This window comes from Herpailurus yagouaroundi, unplaced genomic scaffold, assembly GCF_014898765.1.
Source record: "Herpailurus yagouaroundi ecotype Mexico unplaced genomic scaffold, PumYag 202, whole genome shotgun sequence".
In the NCBI taxonomy this organism is placed as follows: domain Eukaryota; kingdom Metazoa; phylum Chordata; class Mammalia; order Carnivora; family Felidae; genus Herpailurus; species Herpailurus yagouaroundi.
Genome location: NW_024412433.1, coordinates 15,545,097 through 15,559,225, shown reverse-complemented (window position 1 = coordinate 15,559,225; position 14,129 = coordinate 15,545,097). Strand labels below are relative to the sequence as shown.

General features: G+C 41.6%; 1 protein-coding gene across 3 annotated transcripts in view; it reads left to right on the top strand.

Moving 5' to 3' along the window:
• The window catches only part of MOGAT1 (monoacylglycerol O-acyltransferase 1), a 34,168-nt gene extending 21,073 nt beyond the window's left edge, over nt 1-13,095 (top strand). Inside the window, exon 6 of one of the 3 annotated variants that reach the window (XM_040450887.1) lies at nt 11,231-13,095. In XM_040450887.1, coding sequence (XP_040306821.1) covers nt 11,231-11,385 — 155 coding nt within the window. In that variant the 3' untranslated portion in view covers nt 11,386-13,095. Of the gene's footprint in view, nt 1-421; nt 793-11,230 lie in introns of those variants that run through there. The other 2 variants (XM_040450884.1, XM_040450886.1) reach the window with 2 other exon arrangements.
• The last annotated feature ends 1,034 nt before the right edge of the window (nt 13,096-14,129 follow it).

Genomic DNA, 14,129 nt, shown 5'->3' with positions numbered 1-14,129 from the left:
TATAAAAGCAGGTAATCAACATGTTTCAGAGCATGATTTTTCTATGTCCTGATACTGGTTTTGGTCCCTTATGTGCAAAGTACTATAGTTGGCATTTGGGGGGATATAAGGAAAATTGAAAGACATTATTTTTAGGAACTGAAGTTTAAGTGTAACTCATACACGCGTGAAATAGGTTGCCAATGTTGAAAGCCAAGTGTATCTTGTTGGATTAAATGATTACAGTTATCACCCAATGGGGTTACACTTTAGTTTTAAGTGGTTATCACTTGACACAGCCTAGTTTTAACTCTGCTGACAAATAATTATTTGGTCAGGGGTCAGATAGAAATGACCAGATCTGAATTCGTTGTTGAGACTAGCAAACAGAGCTCTGGTTTTTCGCTCATGCCTGTCTAATGTGCTTCTCTTTAACATTTAAAATAAGGGAAACTTGCTTCAGTCCATCCTTTCTGCTTACCTCCCAAACAATTATATCGGAAATACCATGTCTTATCTCTGGCATCTTCAGTGTCCTGCCAGTATTTGAAACCTTTTAAAAAAGCAAGCTGAGAATATGAACATTTACATAACACCTCAGCCGCCACGAGATTGATTTTATCATCAGCCAGATGACTGAGGCCAGCCTGATTTGAGTGAACCAGACCCGCACAGACCATGTGCATTTAAGGACTTTTATTTGAAATAACCCAAGTAAGGATAGAATATGGACAATTCCTTAGACAAAAGCAGAGCTATGTATCAATCCAATGCAATGTGATATTGCAACAGAGACCTAAGTTGCTGTGTTCATTACCGTTTTAAATTAATGCACTTCAAACCCAGAGTTGTTTCTTTGCTGACTCCCTGACAGAGCCCAGGCAGGTCAGGTAGCATCCAGACCAGCAACTTATTTTGTGTTCTCTCTGCTCCCCTTCTACTTAATTAAGAGCTTATATTTTAAAAAATAAAATAAATGGGGCACCTGGGTGGCTCAGTTGGTTAAGCATTTGACTTTGGCTCAGGTCGTGATCTCACCATTCGTGGGTTCAAGCCCCACATCAGGCTCTGTGCTGGCAGCTCAGAGCCTGGAGCCTGCTTAGGATTCTGTGTCTCCCTCTCTCTCTGCCCCTGTCCCGCTCATGTGCCCTGTCTCTCCCTCTCAAAAATAAACAAACGTTTAAAAAAAAAAGTGATTAAAATAAAAGAGTTTGTGAACTTAACTCTACCTCGCATCATAAAGACTCAGTAGATATTAGTTCAGTTCATCCTCAATCATCACTTCATCTTTAATTCTCTCACTGACAGCTGTCTGGAGATGCTCAGATTATCCATCCTACACATGTTCAGACATCTGTGGGACTTCACTTCCTCATCGACGTTAGAGCATTCATTTCAGCGTTAACGATTCTCTAATACTAGCGAGAATTACTAACACTGCAAGGCTGTGTCTGTTAATATCCTACTAATTAAATCCTTTTAGAAGAAATATGTTCTCATTAAATCCAAAGTGCCATCATCAGGTCACAGTTACCCTCCGTGTATTTCTTACACCAAACCTTGCTAAACCACCAGGTTTCTCTGTGTCCTCCATCAAAACTCTCTTTCCTCTTTGCTGAGGGTCATTCAATGGTTACGAAAGGGAAGTTGGTGGTGGAATGAGTGAAATAGGTGATGAGGATTAAGGAGTTTACTTGCTGCGATGAGCACCGGGTGATATATCGAAGTGTTGAATCACTGCATTGTACACCCGAAACTAATATTACACTGTAGGTTAACTAATATTACAGTGTAGGTTACACAGGACTAGAATTAAAATGAAAAAAGTAATATAAGAAGCTACCATATGTTTCCTTTATACATTTCAAAAATAGTATACAATTTACGTATTTTATGTTGTTGGTTTATCAAAATACAATAAAGCGTTCACAAAATCGTGATTCGTTACATAAATAATGGAGAGAAACGGATTTAACTATCGCGTGCATCATAATAATCAGGAGGGATAATTGAAAGAAGTTTAGACTCTAAGAACAATGTGTAAAGGAGTGCAGTTCCTGAGAATTGTTTCTTTCCACAGTATAGAGCTCCAGGAGGCCCGCCGGGATTTTGTCTCACTGTTCCCTGCTGTATTCCCAGGGCCCACAGAGTAGGAGCTCAAGACCCATTTGTAAACAACTCATTCTTCAGTTATGCTTGTCTGATGATACTTCTTAAGTTTTTAAATACCTAACACGTAGACGTTACAAATTTTAAGGCAGGCTACTATTAAATTCACGCTGTAGAGCCCGTGCGCGTAGTATGATGGGAAGTTGCATGTTTGGGCAAGAAAGCAAGAGACAAGGGAGGCTTGCCATTTTAAGGGGGAAATTTCATGTACCGTTGTATGTGTTGATTTTAATTTCTGTAAGTTTATGTTGAAAAATTTCAAAGGTTCAGAAAAGTTTCATGAGTAGTAAAATGAACTCCTGTGTGCCTTTCTCCCACATTTTCGCATCTCTTTAGCTTGCTTTAGGCTGGGATCATTTTTCAACTTGCCTTTGTCTTTATGACAGGAGCGATTTGGAGGAGTATAGGCCAGTGGTTTCTAGAATGTTCCTCACTGTGGGTTGGTATGATCCATCGTGGTTATATTCCAGTTACGCGTCTGTGGCAAGAATTCCACAGGAGTGCTGGTGCGTCTTCCTCAGGACCTCGTGTATCAGGAAGCTGTTGATGTCAGTTTGTCCCACTGTTGGTGATACTCACTTTGATCACTTGAGTGGGGTGTTTGCCAGGTTTCTCTACCATAAAGATAAATTACAGAGATTTGTCTACAGAAACCTTTATATGTTTACATACGTAAATATATCATGTATCTTAGATTTATATTTACAAATATAAAGACTTTTTCCTTTTCATTAACAAGTAACCTGGGGATAGTGTTACTTAGACACTGTAATTGTTCTGTTCATCAGACTTTACTTGGTGGCTTTCCTATCCATTGATAATTCTTGCCTGAATCGATTATTGCAGTCATGATTGCAAACTGGTGGTTTTCCAGCTCTAGCATTCCTTCTATATTAATTAGTTGGCATTTACCATAAGGAAAAGTCCTCCTTCCTCCCAGTGTGAGATTATCTGAATTCTGGATACCCAGAGAGGCTTATCAGCTGTGTTTGCATGGGACATGGGAAAGGCTCCCTTCCCATCTTGTCCAGCCCCATAACTTCCCCTGACTTTCTGGTTCTATTAATTCCTCAGCCTAAATTTTATTATGGATGTGATAGAAGTGTTTGTTTCACTTTTTTAAAATTAATTAATTTTTAAATTTGCATCCAAGTTAGTATATAGTGCAACAATGATTTCAGGAGTACATTCCTTAATGCCCCTTACCCATTTAGCCCATCCCCCCTCCCACAACCCTTTCAGCAACCCTCTGTTTGTTCTCTATATTTAAGAGTCTCTTATGTTTTGTCCCCCTCCCTGGTTTTAAATTATTTTTGCTTCCCTTCCCTTATGTTCATCTGCTTAATATCTTCAAGTCCTCATATGAGGACTTTGAAGTCATATGATATTTGTCTCTCTCTTACTCATTTCGCTTAGCATAATACCCTCCAGTTCCATCCACATAGTTGCAAAAGGCAGGATTTCATTCTTTTTGATTGCCGAGTAGTACTCCATTGTGTGTGTGTGTGTGTGTGTGTGTGTGTGTGTGTGTGTGTGTGTGTGTATACACCACATCTTCTTTATCCATTCATCCGTCGATGGACATTTGGGCTCTTTTCATACTTTGGCTATTGTCGTTTGCGCTGCTATAAACATTGGGGTGCATGTGCCCCTTTGAAACAGCACACCTGTATCCCTTGGATAAATACCTAGCAGAGTGCAATTGCTGGGTCATAGGGTAGTTCTATTTTTAATTTTTTGAGGAGCCTCCATAATGTCTTCCAGAGTGGCTGCACCAGTTTGCATTCCCACTAGCAGTGCAAGAGGGTTCCTCTTTCTCCACATCCTCGCCAACGTCTGTTGTTGCCTGAGTTGTTAATGTTAGCCATTCTGACAGGTGTGAGGTGGTATCTCATTGTGGTTTTGATTTCTATTTCCCTGGTGATGAGTGATGTTGAGCATGTTTTCGTGTGTCTATTCACATCTGGATGTCTTCTTTGGAGAAGTGCCTATTCGTGTCTTTTGCCCATTTCTTCACTGGATTGTTTGTTTTATGGGTGTTGTGTTTGATAAGCTCTTTATAGATTTTGAATACTAACCCTTTACCTGATACGTCATTTGCAAATATCTTCTCCTATTCTGTCGGTTGCCTTTTAGTTTTGCTGATTGTTTCCTTAGCTGTGCAGAAGCTTTTTATTTTGATGAGGTCCCAATACTTCATTTTTGCTTGCTTCCCTTGCCTCCAGAGATGATTTGAGTGAAAAGTTGCTGTGGCTGAGGTCAAAGGGGTTTTTACCTGCTTTCTCCTCTAAGATTTTGATGGCTTCTTGTTTTACATTTGGGTCTTTCATCCATTTTGAGTTTATTTTTGTGTATGATGTAAGAAAGTGGTCGGGTTCGTTTTTCTGCATGTCACTGTCCAGTTTTCCCAGCACCACTTGCTGAAGAGAGTGTCTTTATTCCATTGGATATTCTTTCCTGCTTTGTCAAAGATTAGTTGGCCATACGTTCGTGGGTCCATTTCTGGGTTTTCTATTCTGTTCCATTGATCTGAGTGTCTGTTTTAGTACCAGTACCATACTGTCTTGGTGATTACAGCTTTGTAATACAGCTTGAAGTCTGGGATTGTGATGCCTCCAGCTTCGGTTTTCTTTTTCAAGATCGCTTTGGCTATTCGGGGTCTTTCCTGGTTCCATACAAATTTTAGGATTGTTTGTTCTAGCTCTTTGGAGAGTGCTGGTGCTATTTTGATAGGGATTGCTGTTTCACTTTTATATTTACGGCAAAATGAAAAAAATATAATCACTGCCATTAAGAAATTGCTTCTTTCCATTGTGGGCCCAACGTGATGGCAGGCCCCAGCCACACAAAGAAATCAAAATGGACATTAAGAAGCCATTTGTCGTGCCTCAGCCACATGTACAGAAGCAAGTGATACAGTCTTGGGGTCTGATTCAGAGGGACTTAGGTGGTTTCATTTGTCTTCCCTGAGCCTTAGATTTTACAACTCTAAAGAGGAAACTGTTACAATTGTCCTGTCTTCTCCAAGGGTTATTCTGTGGATCAGATGACATTGTACGTGAGCAAGCACTTTGTGCACCCCCAGAATAGGAGAGTACGGGCTGATGTACAGCCCGGAGGGCTTCCTGACCAGACTGTTGAGTGCTGTTAAACATGTTTCCATCTCTCTGTGTAAGTGTCCTTGCTGAAGTGTTCGTCGAAATCAAATCATGAGGAAATTGACAAATTCAGATTGTGGGACATTCAGATTGTGTTAAACAACTGGCCTAGACTCTTCAAACATATTAATTTCCTGAAAGACCAAAAAGAGAGAGTACTCAAAGACACAGCAGCTGTCATGGATGGTTGTGGGGGGTAGGGGGTGGCAATCAGCTGTAAGGATATCATGGAGACAGTTCATCAAGTTTGAATGTGAACTAAGTACAAAATAATTGTGTAGAGGTTAGATGTCTTGGGTATGAGAATGGTGTATTTAAAAAGGACAGCGTTCTTGGGGCGCCTGGGTGGCCCAGTCAGTTAAGCGTCCGACTTCGGCCCAGGTCATCGTCTCACGGTTCGTGAGTTCGAGCTCCGCGTCAGGCTCTGCGCTGACAGCTCGGAGACTGGAGTCTGCTTCGGATTCTGTGTCTCTTCTCTCTCTCTGCCCCTCCCTAGCTCACGCTTGCTCTCTGTGTCAAAAATAAATAAACTTTAAAAAAATAAGTAAATAAAATAAAATAAAATAAAATAAAATAAAAAGGACAGTGTTCTTGAGGCGCCTGGGTGGTTTAGTCTGTGAAGCGTCTAGCTCTTGATTTCAGCTCAGGTTATGATCTCACGGTTTGTGGGATCGAGCCCTGCATCAGGCTGTGTGCTGACAGCACAGAGCCTTTTTGGGATTCTCTGTCTCCCTCTTTCTTTCTGCCCCTCCCACTCACTCTCTCTCTCTCTCTCTCAAAAATAAATAATAAACATTAAAAAAGAAGGCCAGTGTTGTTGTACTTAAGAACCACATGCCAAAATGTTTAGGGATGATAATACAATCAAACCATTGATGTCTACAACTTACTTTCAAATGGGTCTACAAAAATAAAAATAATACACATGTATATCTGCGCGTGCACACATGGGTACCCGCACTTGTGCACAAAATGTTCAAAGCTGATGAGTCTAGAAGAGTACTCAGGTGCTTATTGTATCATTCTTGCTATAGATGGGGAAAGGAATGTACTTTAATAAAATAAAACTGGTTTGAACCCACTTGACAAAAGTAGTGGATTATGTTTCATGTCTGATTATATCCTGATGAGGAAAAAAAAAAAGCACGATAAGGGATTCTCTGAAATACAAAGAAAGGAAGGGGAGCCTAATTTAAATTTAAATGTCAAGTAGGGGTTTAAAGAGATAATGTTAAGGGGATTAGTGTGGTACCCAGTGTAACACAGTAAGTGTTTAATGAATGTTCTTGAGTGTGTGTGTGTGTGTGTATGGAAGCACACACACACACACACACACACACACACACACACGCATGCTCTTTCCTCACGTCAGGCATATTATTTGAGCCTCCACCATAAGCCAGAGTTTCAATAAACCCAGGTTTCGTGGGCACCCACATGTTGACCCTTTCCAACCCCCTCTGCCAACAGCCTAGCCTTTCTCTAGGGTCCAGCTGTGTAGCAGCCCGAGAAAGAGCAATTCCTGTGTGAGATCAGTCGAGAGATCAACTCTGTGGAATTTTCAGAATTAAAGAAAAACAGCAAAGATTTCTTGTTGCCAAAGACCTACTCTTGGTCTCAGTGAGAAGAAAATAATGCCCATTTCCAAACTCCTCTCCAGCTGCCTATGCAACGGCTCATGAAGCTGCTCATTCCCCATCTGAGGTCAATACGACACAACACCATAGAAATGAGGCAAGGCTGGGGCGCCTGGGTGGCGCAGTCGGTTAAGCGTCCGACTTCAGCCAGGTCACGATCTCGCGGTCTGTGAGTTCGAGCCCCGCGTCGGGCTCTGGGCTGATGGCTCAGAGCCTGGAGCCTGTTTCCATGTCTGTGTCTCCCTCTCTCTCTGCCCCTCCCCCGTTCATACTCTGTCTCTCTCTGTCCCAAAAATAAATAAACGTTGAAAAAAAAAATTAAAAAAAAAAAAAAAAATGAGGCAAGGCTGCTTGCTGTGTGAGGCCGTGAGCGCGTAGCTCAGCTCGAATTGCTGGATGGGACTGGGAAATGGAACACATGAGCGGCCAGCTCTAAAAAGCACCAGAACGTGAACAGGAGCTCTGATTCCCAACTCTACCACCAGGAGAGATGTTGGCTGATTTTTTCCAGGGCAAGGAGTTTCATGTCTGAGAGCAGCCATTTTTTTCCCCTTTGTGTTGTCAAAAGAGAGTAACAGGGCAGTTTGCAGCTAACATAGGCTTAGCTTTGTTTTCTTCCTCTGAGTGATAAAAATCTCCTTTTTTGTGGAGACCGAGGATTCTGGTCTTCCAGGGCTCTGGGGACTCTTGTCAGATTTGCATGTTTTTGTTTTGTCACCTCTGTCTTTACCCCTCAAGAAGTAATTGAGAGGGGGCGCCTGGTGGCTCAATCAGTTGAGTGTCCGACTTCAGTTCAGGTCATGATCTCGCAGTCCGCAAGTTCGAGCCCCACGTTGGGCTCTGTGCTGACAGCTCAGAGCCTGGAGCGTGTTTCGGATTCTGTGTGTGTGTCTCTCTCTCTCTGACCCTCCCCCATTCATGCTCTGTCTCTCTCTGTCTCAAAAATAAATAGACGTTAAAAAAATTAAAAAAAGTAATTGAGAAAGATTTCTTGCTCCCCGGTCCAATTTTGGTAATGAGGGACAGGGGCACCAGCTTTATATTTTTAATTCCTGTTTTGTTGTTTTTTTTTTTAATATAGTTTTGAAATTTCCAGTACCTCAGTTTCCCTACACATAAACAAGAGAAAGGCAAGGAGGAAGCTGTCCATCTCACACTTTAAAGGGGAAAGTCTTATGATGAATTTAATATCTATGGGCATGTTTGAGCTTTCTGGAAGAGCCACCTGAAATATACAAACAACCATGAATAAGAAAAGAACAGGATTGAAGTTATCTGTAGGAAAACTCGTAGGAAATAAGACTTGATTAATAATTCAGAATCCATGGGTCTTTTTTTTAATGTTTGTTTATTTTTGAGAGACAATGGGGGAGGGGCAAAAAGAGAAGGAGAGAGAGTCCCAAGCAGGCTCCATGCTGTCAGTGCAGACCCTGACACGGGGCTCGATCTTACAAACATGAGATCATGACCTGAGCCAAAATCTGGAGTTAGATGCTCAATCGACTGAGCCACCCAGGTGCCCAGAATTCATGAATTAAAAAAAAAAATTTTTTTATAAACTTTTTTTTTACATTTTTATCCATTTTTGAGAGACAGAGACAGGCTGTGAGTGGGGGAGGGGCAGAGAGAGAGAGAGAGGGAGACACAGAATCTGAAGCAGGCTCCGGACTCCGAGCTGTCAGCACAGAGCCTGATGCGGGGCCCGAACTCATAAACTGTGAGATCATGACTTGAGCTGAAGTCGGGTGCTCAACCGACTGAGCCACCCAGGTGCCCCTAAATTTTTTTTTAATGTTTATTTATTTTTGAGAGAGAGAGAGAGAGAGACAGAGTGCAAGCAGGGGTGGGGCAGAGAGGGAGGGAGACACAGAATCTGAAGAAGGCTCCAGGCTCTGAGCTGTCAGCGCAGAGCCTGATGTGGGGCCTGAACTCATGAACCGTGAGATCATGACCTGAGCCGATATTGGAGGCTTCACTGACTGAGCCACCCGGGTGCCCCAGAATTCATGAATTTTATTTAAAGTAATCTGGGAACAACATCTTCTTAGATCACTGTGCCTCTTTCTAAGTCCCCGGCCCCCCGACTTCCACCTCGAATAATCGTACGTACTTGACCTCTCTTGGGATTAATTTCACTTAACAGAAGCTATTTCTATAAAACTGTACATTTGCTAGTAGATTGGCAACGGCTAGTAGATTCTCAAGTCACCTGCAGATTTCTCAATTTTTTCCTGAAACAAAAAGGTCAGAGTTAGAAGGAAGTTTCAAGATCATTGAGTTCTACTTTTTTATCCTATACATGTGAAAATTACGGCCAGGGAGGAAGTTACTCGGTAGCTCGGTGCGCTTGGTAGTCTAGTGTTTTCTGTGCAGCCCCAGCTCCTCTTCCACCCCACTACCACATTAGCCTTCTCCTCAGCCGTATTTCCAACCACAACTGACAGTAAGAGAGTTCCAGTTTGTGGAATGACAAAGGACTGATGTCTACTCTGTAAATTTGACGTCCAGGCTCTCAGAACTGTATGTGAGATTCCTGAGGCTGTATCTGCTTAAAAACTTAGCAATGTAAGAATATTAATACTGCAGTAAGGTGATATAATATGTATCTACTATATATGTCTCCTTATTGCACCATTAGATAGATGATAGATTGGTAGGTAGGTAGATAGCTAGAGAGATAGATAAAGTGATAGAGGTATCTTCTTAATAATACATTTTGTCCTGCGTGTGTGTGTATCACTACCTTCTCTGCACCTCCTTACCTCCCGTACTGATTTTATTACTTCCTTCTTTCTCTGTGACTTAACATTTGCTTGGTTTTCTCTTAACTCACCCACCACCTGTTACTGACATGGGTTTGAACCTTGGGTGTACCACGGAATGACTTAGGGTAGACCAAAGGAAACCTCCTGTGTCCCCTCTGAGTTCCATTCTATTACCCATGGCCCCACTTGACCTCATGCCCAAGTTGCTCCTGGGTCATAAGAACCTCTTTGCCGCGGGTCACGGAACATCCTGTAGGTTTTCAACTCTTGGCATCAGTAAGCTGCATTAGGCCAGCAGGGGGAGCAGCAGGGAGAAAGCAGGTGCCAAAGCCATGTGTATCTTGTAGTTTCTAAAAATCTGAGACAACTCTAGACACCTTTTGAAATATGTAGAGAAGTTGACAGGTTAAAAAAATAATTAGTTCATTTTTAATTACAGGTAAAACAACTGCATTCTCATTGTAGGAAATTCCTACAATACAGTTAAAGTGAAAACTACCCCATCTCTACCTTCTTCCCTAGAGGTAATGGTTATCAGTCTCTCTTTCTAGGCTCTTTTAAAGTTTATTTTTATTTATTGTGAGAGAGAGAGAATACAAGAGAGAGAATACGAGAGAGGCAGAGAGAGAGGGGGAGAGAGAGAGAATCCCAAGTGGTGCTTGAACCCACAAACTGAATTCATGACCTGAGCCAAAAATCAAGAGTCAGACACTTAACCAACTGAGCCACCAGGCACCCCTCGATTTTTTAATACACTAAAGCTTATAATACACCTAGAAATATAAATGTTTTTTCATAAATGGGATCATACTGTATTATTTTACAATTCTTTCCCACTTCATACATTTTAGACCTCTGTGTGTGCACGCGCGTGTGTGTGTGTGTGTGTGTGTGCATACACATATAATTTCATTTTTTTTAAAGATTGCTGCCTAGGATTCTGTTGAGGGACTGTGCTGTGGCTTATTTAATAATTTTTCTACTGAGACTTCGGGTTGGTTTTGTTTTCTACTCTTAACAAACAGTGAGAGTCTTGTGATGATGTGTGTTTTCTAGTACAGATTCTTGGCTCTGAAGATATACATTCTTCAGATTTTTTAGGATGACATTAAAAAGAGAGTAAAGAGCGGATGCCTCATGACTCAAGACTTCACCATCGGTCACAATAGGGTCCTGTGGCCTGGCTGTCAGCTGTACCAGAGGGAGAATGCTAGTGACATACACACACAGCTATGTCCTCTTACTTCACAGCTGTGGTCAGCACAGTGGCTCATTTGACTCAGAGTCAAAGCCACCAGGGTACCTAACACTCCAGCAATCGCTGAGAAGGAAAGTTCTTTATTTGTCATCGAATAGGATGGTGTGACCACTGTAGGCAGCCAGTAAAATGAACAAGGGATTGGAGTGAGCACGCCTGACAGATTCTGATTGGCAGATCTTTCCAGAGCCATCCTTTAGAGGCAGCGGTTTGTGACGGAGTGGTTTTGGTTTCTCCTGTCTGATACGTTCTCTGTTTTTGTAGTTGGCCGTCCAATCCCCGTTCATCAGACTCTGCACCCAACCACGGAACAGATTGAGGAGTTACATCACACCTATATGGAGGAGCTAAAGAAATTATTTGAGGCGCACAAGAGGAAGTATGGTATTCCAGAGCACGAAACTCTCATTTTTAAATAACTGTACGCTTAGAAGGCACACCAGAGGATGCGAGAACATCCCATTGGAGAGTCCATATTTTAAATAAGGATTTTCTTCTTTGACTGTGGAGTCCAATGTGCAACTGGAAAATATTATTTATGGTGACAGATGTTGGTGAGTGTCCATGGGCAATAAAAATACAGTAGGTGACTACAGGAAAAGGGTGGAGAAGACTATAACCCTTCTAATCATCCTCCTCGTTTAGGAAGGGCCAGTCATTTTGCAAGTGAAGAAAAGGTTTAGAATTATTCATGTGCTCAAGAAAAAAAATATGACAGCTTCAAAAAATAATTAGACCCTTTTACTAAACATCACAATAATTTAAGGTAGTGTTTTCACTAAATATGACAGCTGTTGTTTACTGCAGCTGGAGCAGTTAGGAGACCATGTGTGAAATAATTTTCCATACAGAGCTAGAGGAGATCTTTTTTTTTTTTTTTTCTGCTTGAACAGACCATTTTTGGGTGAATAATGTTACTTTTCAGGCTTAGATAATTTGATCCCTTTAGGTCATGTCAACCAACACATTCTTATACAATAGTGCAGAATTTTTATGCAGTGGGTGAGAGCGTGTCTCTTCATTTCTATTCATGCTTGGAAACATTCATGCTTGTTGTTTGCTTCAAAGCATGTGCATTTGCTATGGACAAGGAGGTCTTTTGGGACACATGCTTTAAAGAACGTTGAAATTCCGAAAGGTTTTCGTGGTCGTAGAAATGATTTGAATTTTCTTCCCAAATAGCCTCTTTGAGGAAGACCAGCTATGAAAGAAAGCGCCCTCTCTGGTTGTCGTGTGTCCAGTTACAACCGTCTGGTCTGGAAGAGAGGCAACCCTGTGCCTCCTGTTCACTGATACCTCTCTAGTGCCTGCGCCGGGCACAAAATAAGTACTTGTTTAGTGAATATATTTACGGATGAGCCCACAAAGGTGAAGAGTTTTTAAAGCTGCACCATAGGATGAACCTATTTTAAGAAAAGACCCAGTTTCAGAAGGAGAGAATGTGCAGGGTCTGATTGTCTCATGCCAGTAATGGACGAGACCGCAGGCTAGTTTATAAGATGCAAGTGAAAAGGAGGTTTCTGATCATTAGGCACTAAAAGTTAAGTAAAGGATTCGGTAAATAAATGAGAAGAATGTCTAGTTTCCAAATGATCTCCGTTGCTATATGTTGCTTCTTTACCCCTTGTGCTCTGGGTATTTGGGGGCAACTTCTTGGAGTTGTTCTAACTTACTAGTAATATATCTTCAGGCCTCTAATTTTTAAAACATGAAGCCTGGGCTGGAGCCTGGACTGAGTTCAGCATCAGCCAAACAAAATCATGCTGGGTAATGTCTTGACTAGGAAAGCATTTCACACAGGAAAAAATGAACATGCCTCTGGCTTCATACTGGTTGAACAATCCAGGAGTCCACTGACCCATGGCCTTGAACTTAGATCAATTTTTTGTCAAAGCAGGGAATAGGGCACAACCTATTTTTAACAGATGCACAAAACTCGACTATAAATCCTTTTTGGTATTACTCGACACCAACAAAGTATAAAAGGAGCACCATTTACAGAAAATGACACCCCAGCTGGTCATGGGTCGGTCTTTCAGAATGCCACAACGACTAGAGACCTTTATTATAAAGCCTGTGAATTTCATCCCTTTAGAGAAGTTCATTAAAGTCTCTGTGATTTCACAAAACTATGACTTTTAATCTCATACTTGGTCCTGGGAGGCCAAGCTGACCCTGACATCAGCTGGATCATCCAATAAAGCAAAGTTAAAGCCCATAGGTAGTAAAGCAAAGGCACTGAAAAATGAGCAAAGTTCCCCTCTGACGAATTTGCTAGAATTTTGCCATTTCAAAACCCTAGGCATCAGCAAACTTCCATTCTGGCGTCCATAAAATCTTATTTTTAGATACATTTTAGGGGTTTTATCTCTTTCTTCGTTTCTTTCTTTCCTTCCTTCCTTCCTTCCTTCCTTCCTTCCTTCCTTCCTTCCTTCCTTCCTTCCTTCTTTCTCTAGAGGTCATAATCTAGCCAGAAGTCCATTCATAAACCCAAAGCATAGTTGTAAGCCCCATATAGTCCTACAGATTGCAAGTGAAGGTTTGGACACGAACTTTTGCTACAGCACAATTGTGGGCTATATCTTGTACTCACTAATGTGGTTTGACACAGAGTGCCTCTATTTTAAAGATTCTCGTCTACTCTGCAACTGTACCTAATGTTTAAACAGCAAAGCAAAAAATAACAACAACAAAGATAACCCCAGGACACAGTAAGAGAAACTGACCTAATTGCCTTGAGAAAATGTACGTTCGTGCTATTTGACTTAGACATTTCTTTGTCCTGTTTCTCTTGCACACTGGGCACCGGCTAAGTCATTTGCTTTGTCTTACGGTTAGAACTGTTGAAATTATCTAGATCTGGTTAAGTCTGTTATGCTCACATTGAAGATTACAGCTCCAGTGCTTAGTAAGGCCAGCCAGTTTTGCTGTGTCCCAAGGGGAACCAGGACAAGGGAGGCGACATGATTTATGAAAACCCTTCACTAGAACCCTGGAAACAATCAAAGTATATATACTTCAGGGATGAAGGGTGAGCCTTTATTGTATGCATAGCATTTTTAAAAAATACTTTTTAACATTTATTCATTTTTGAGAGACAGATAGAGTGCAATCAGGGGAGGGGCAGAGAGAGAGGGAGACACAGAATCCGAAGCAGGCTCCA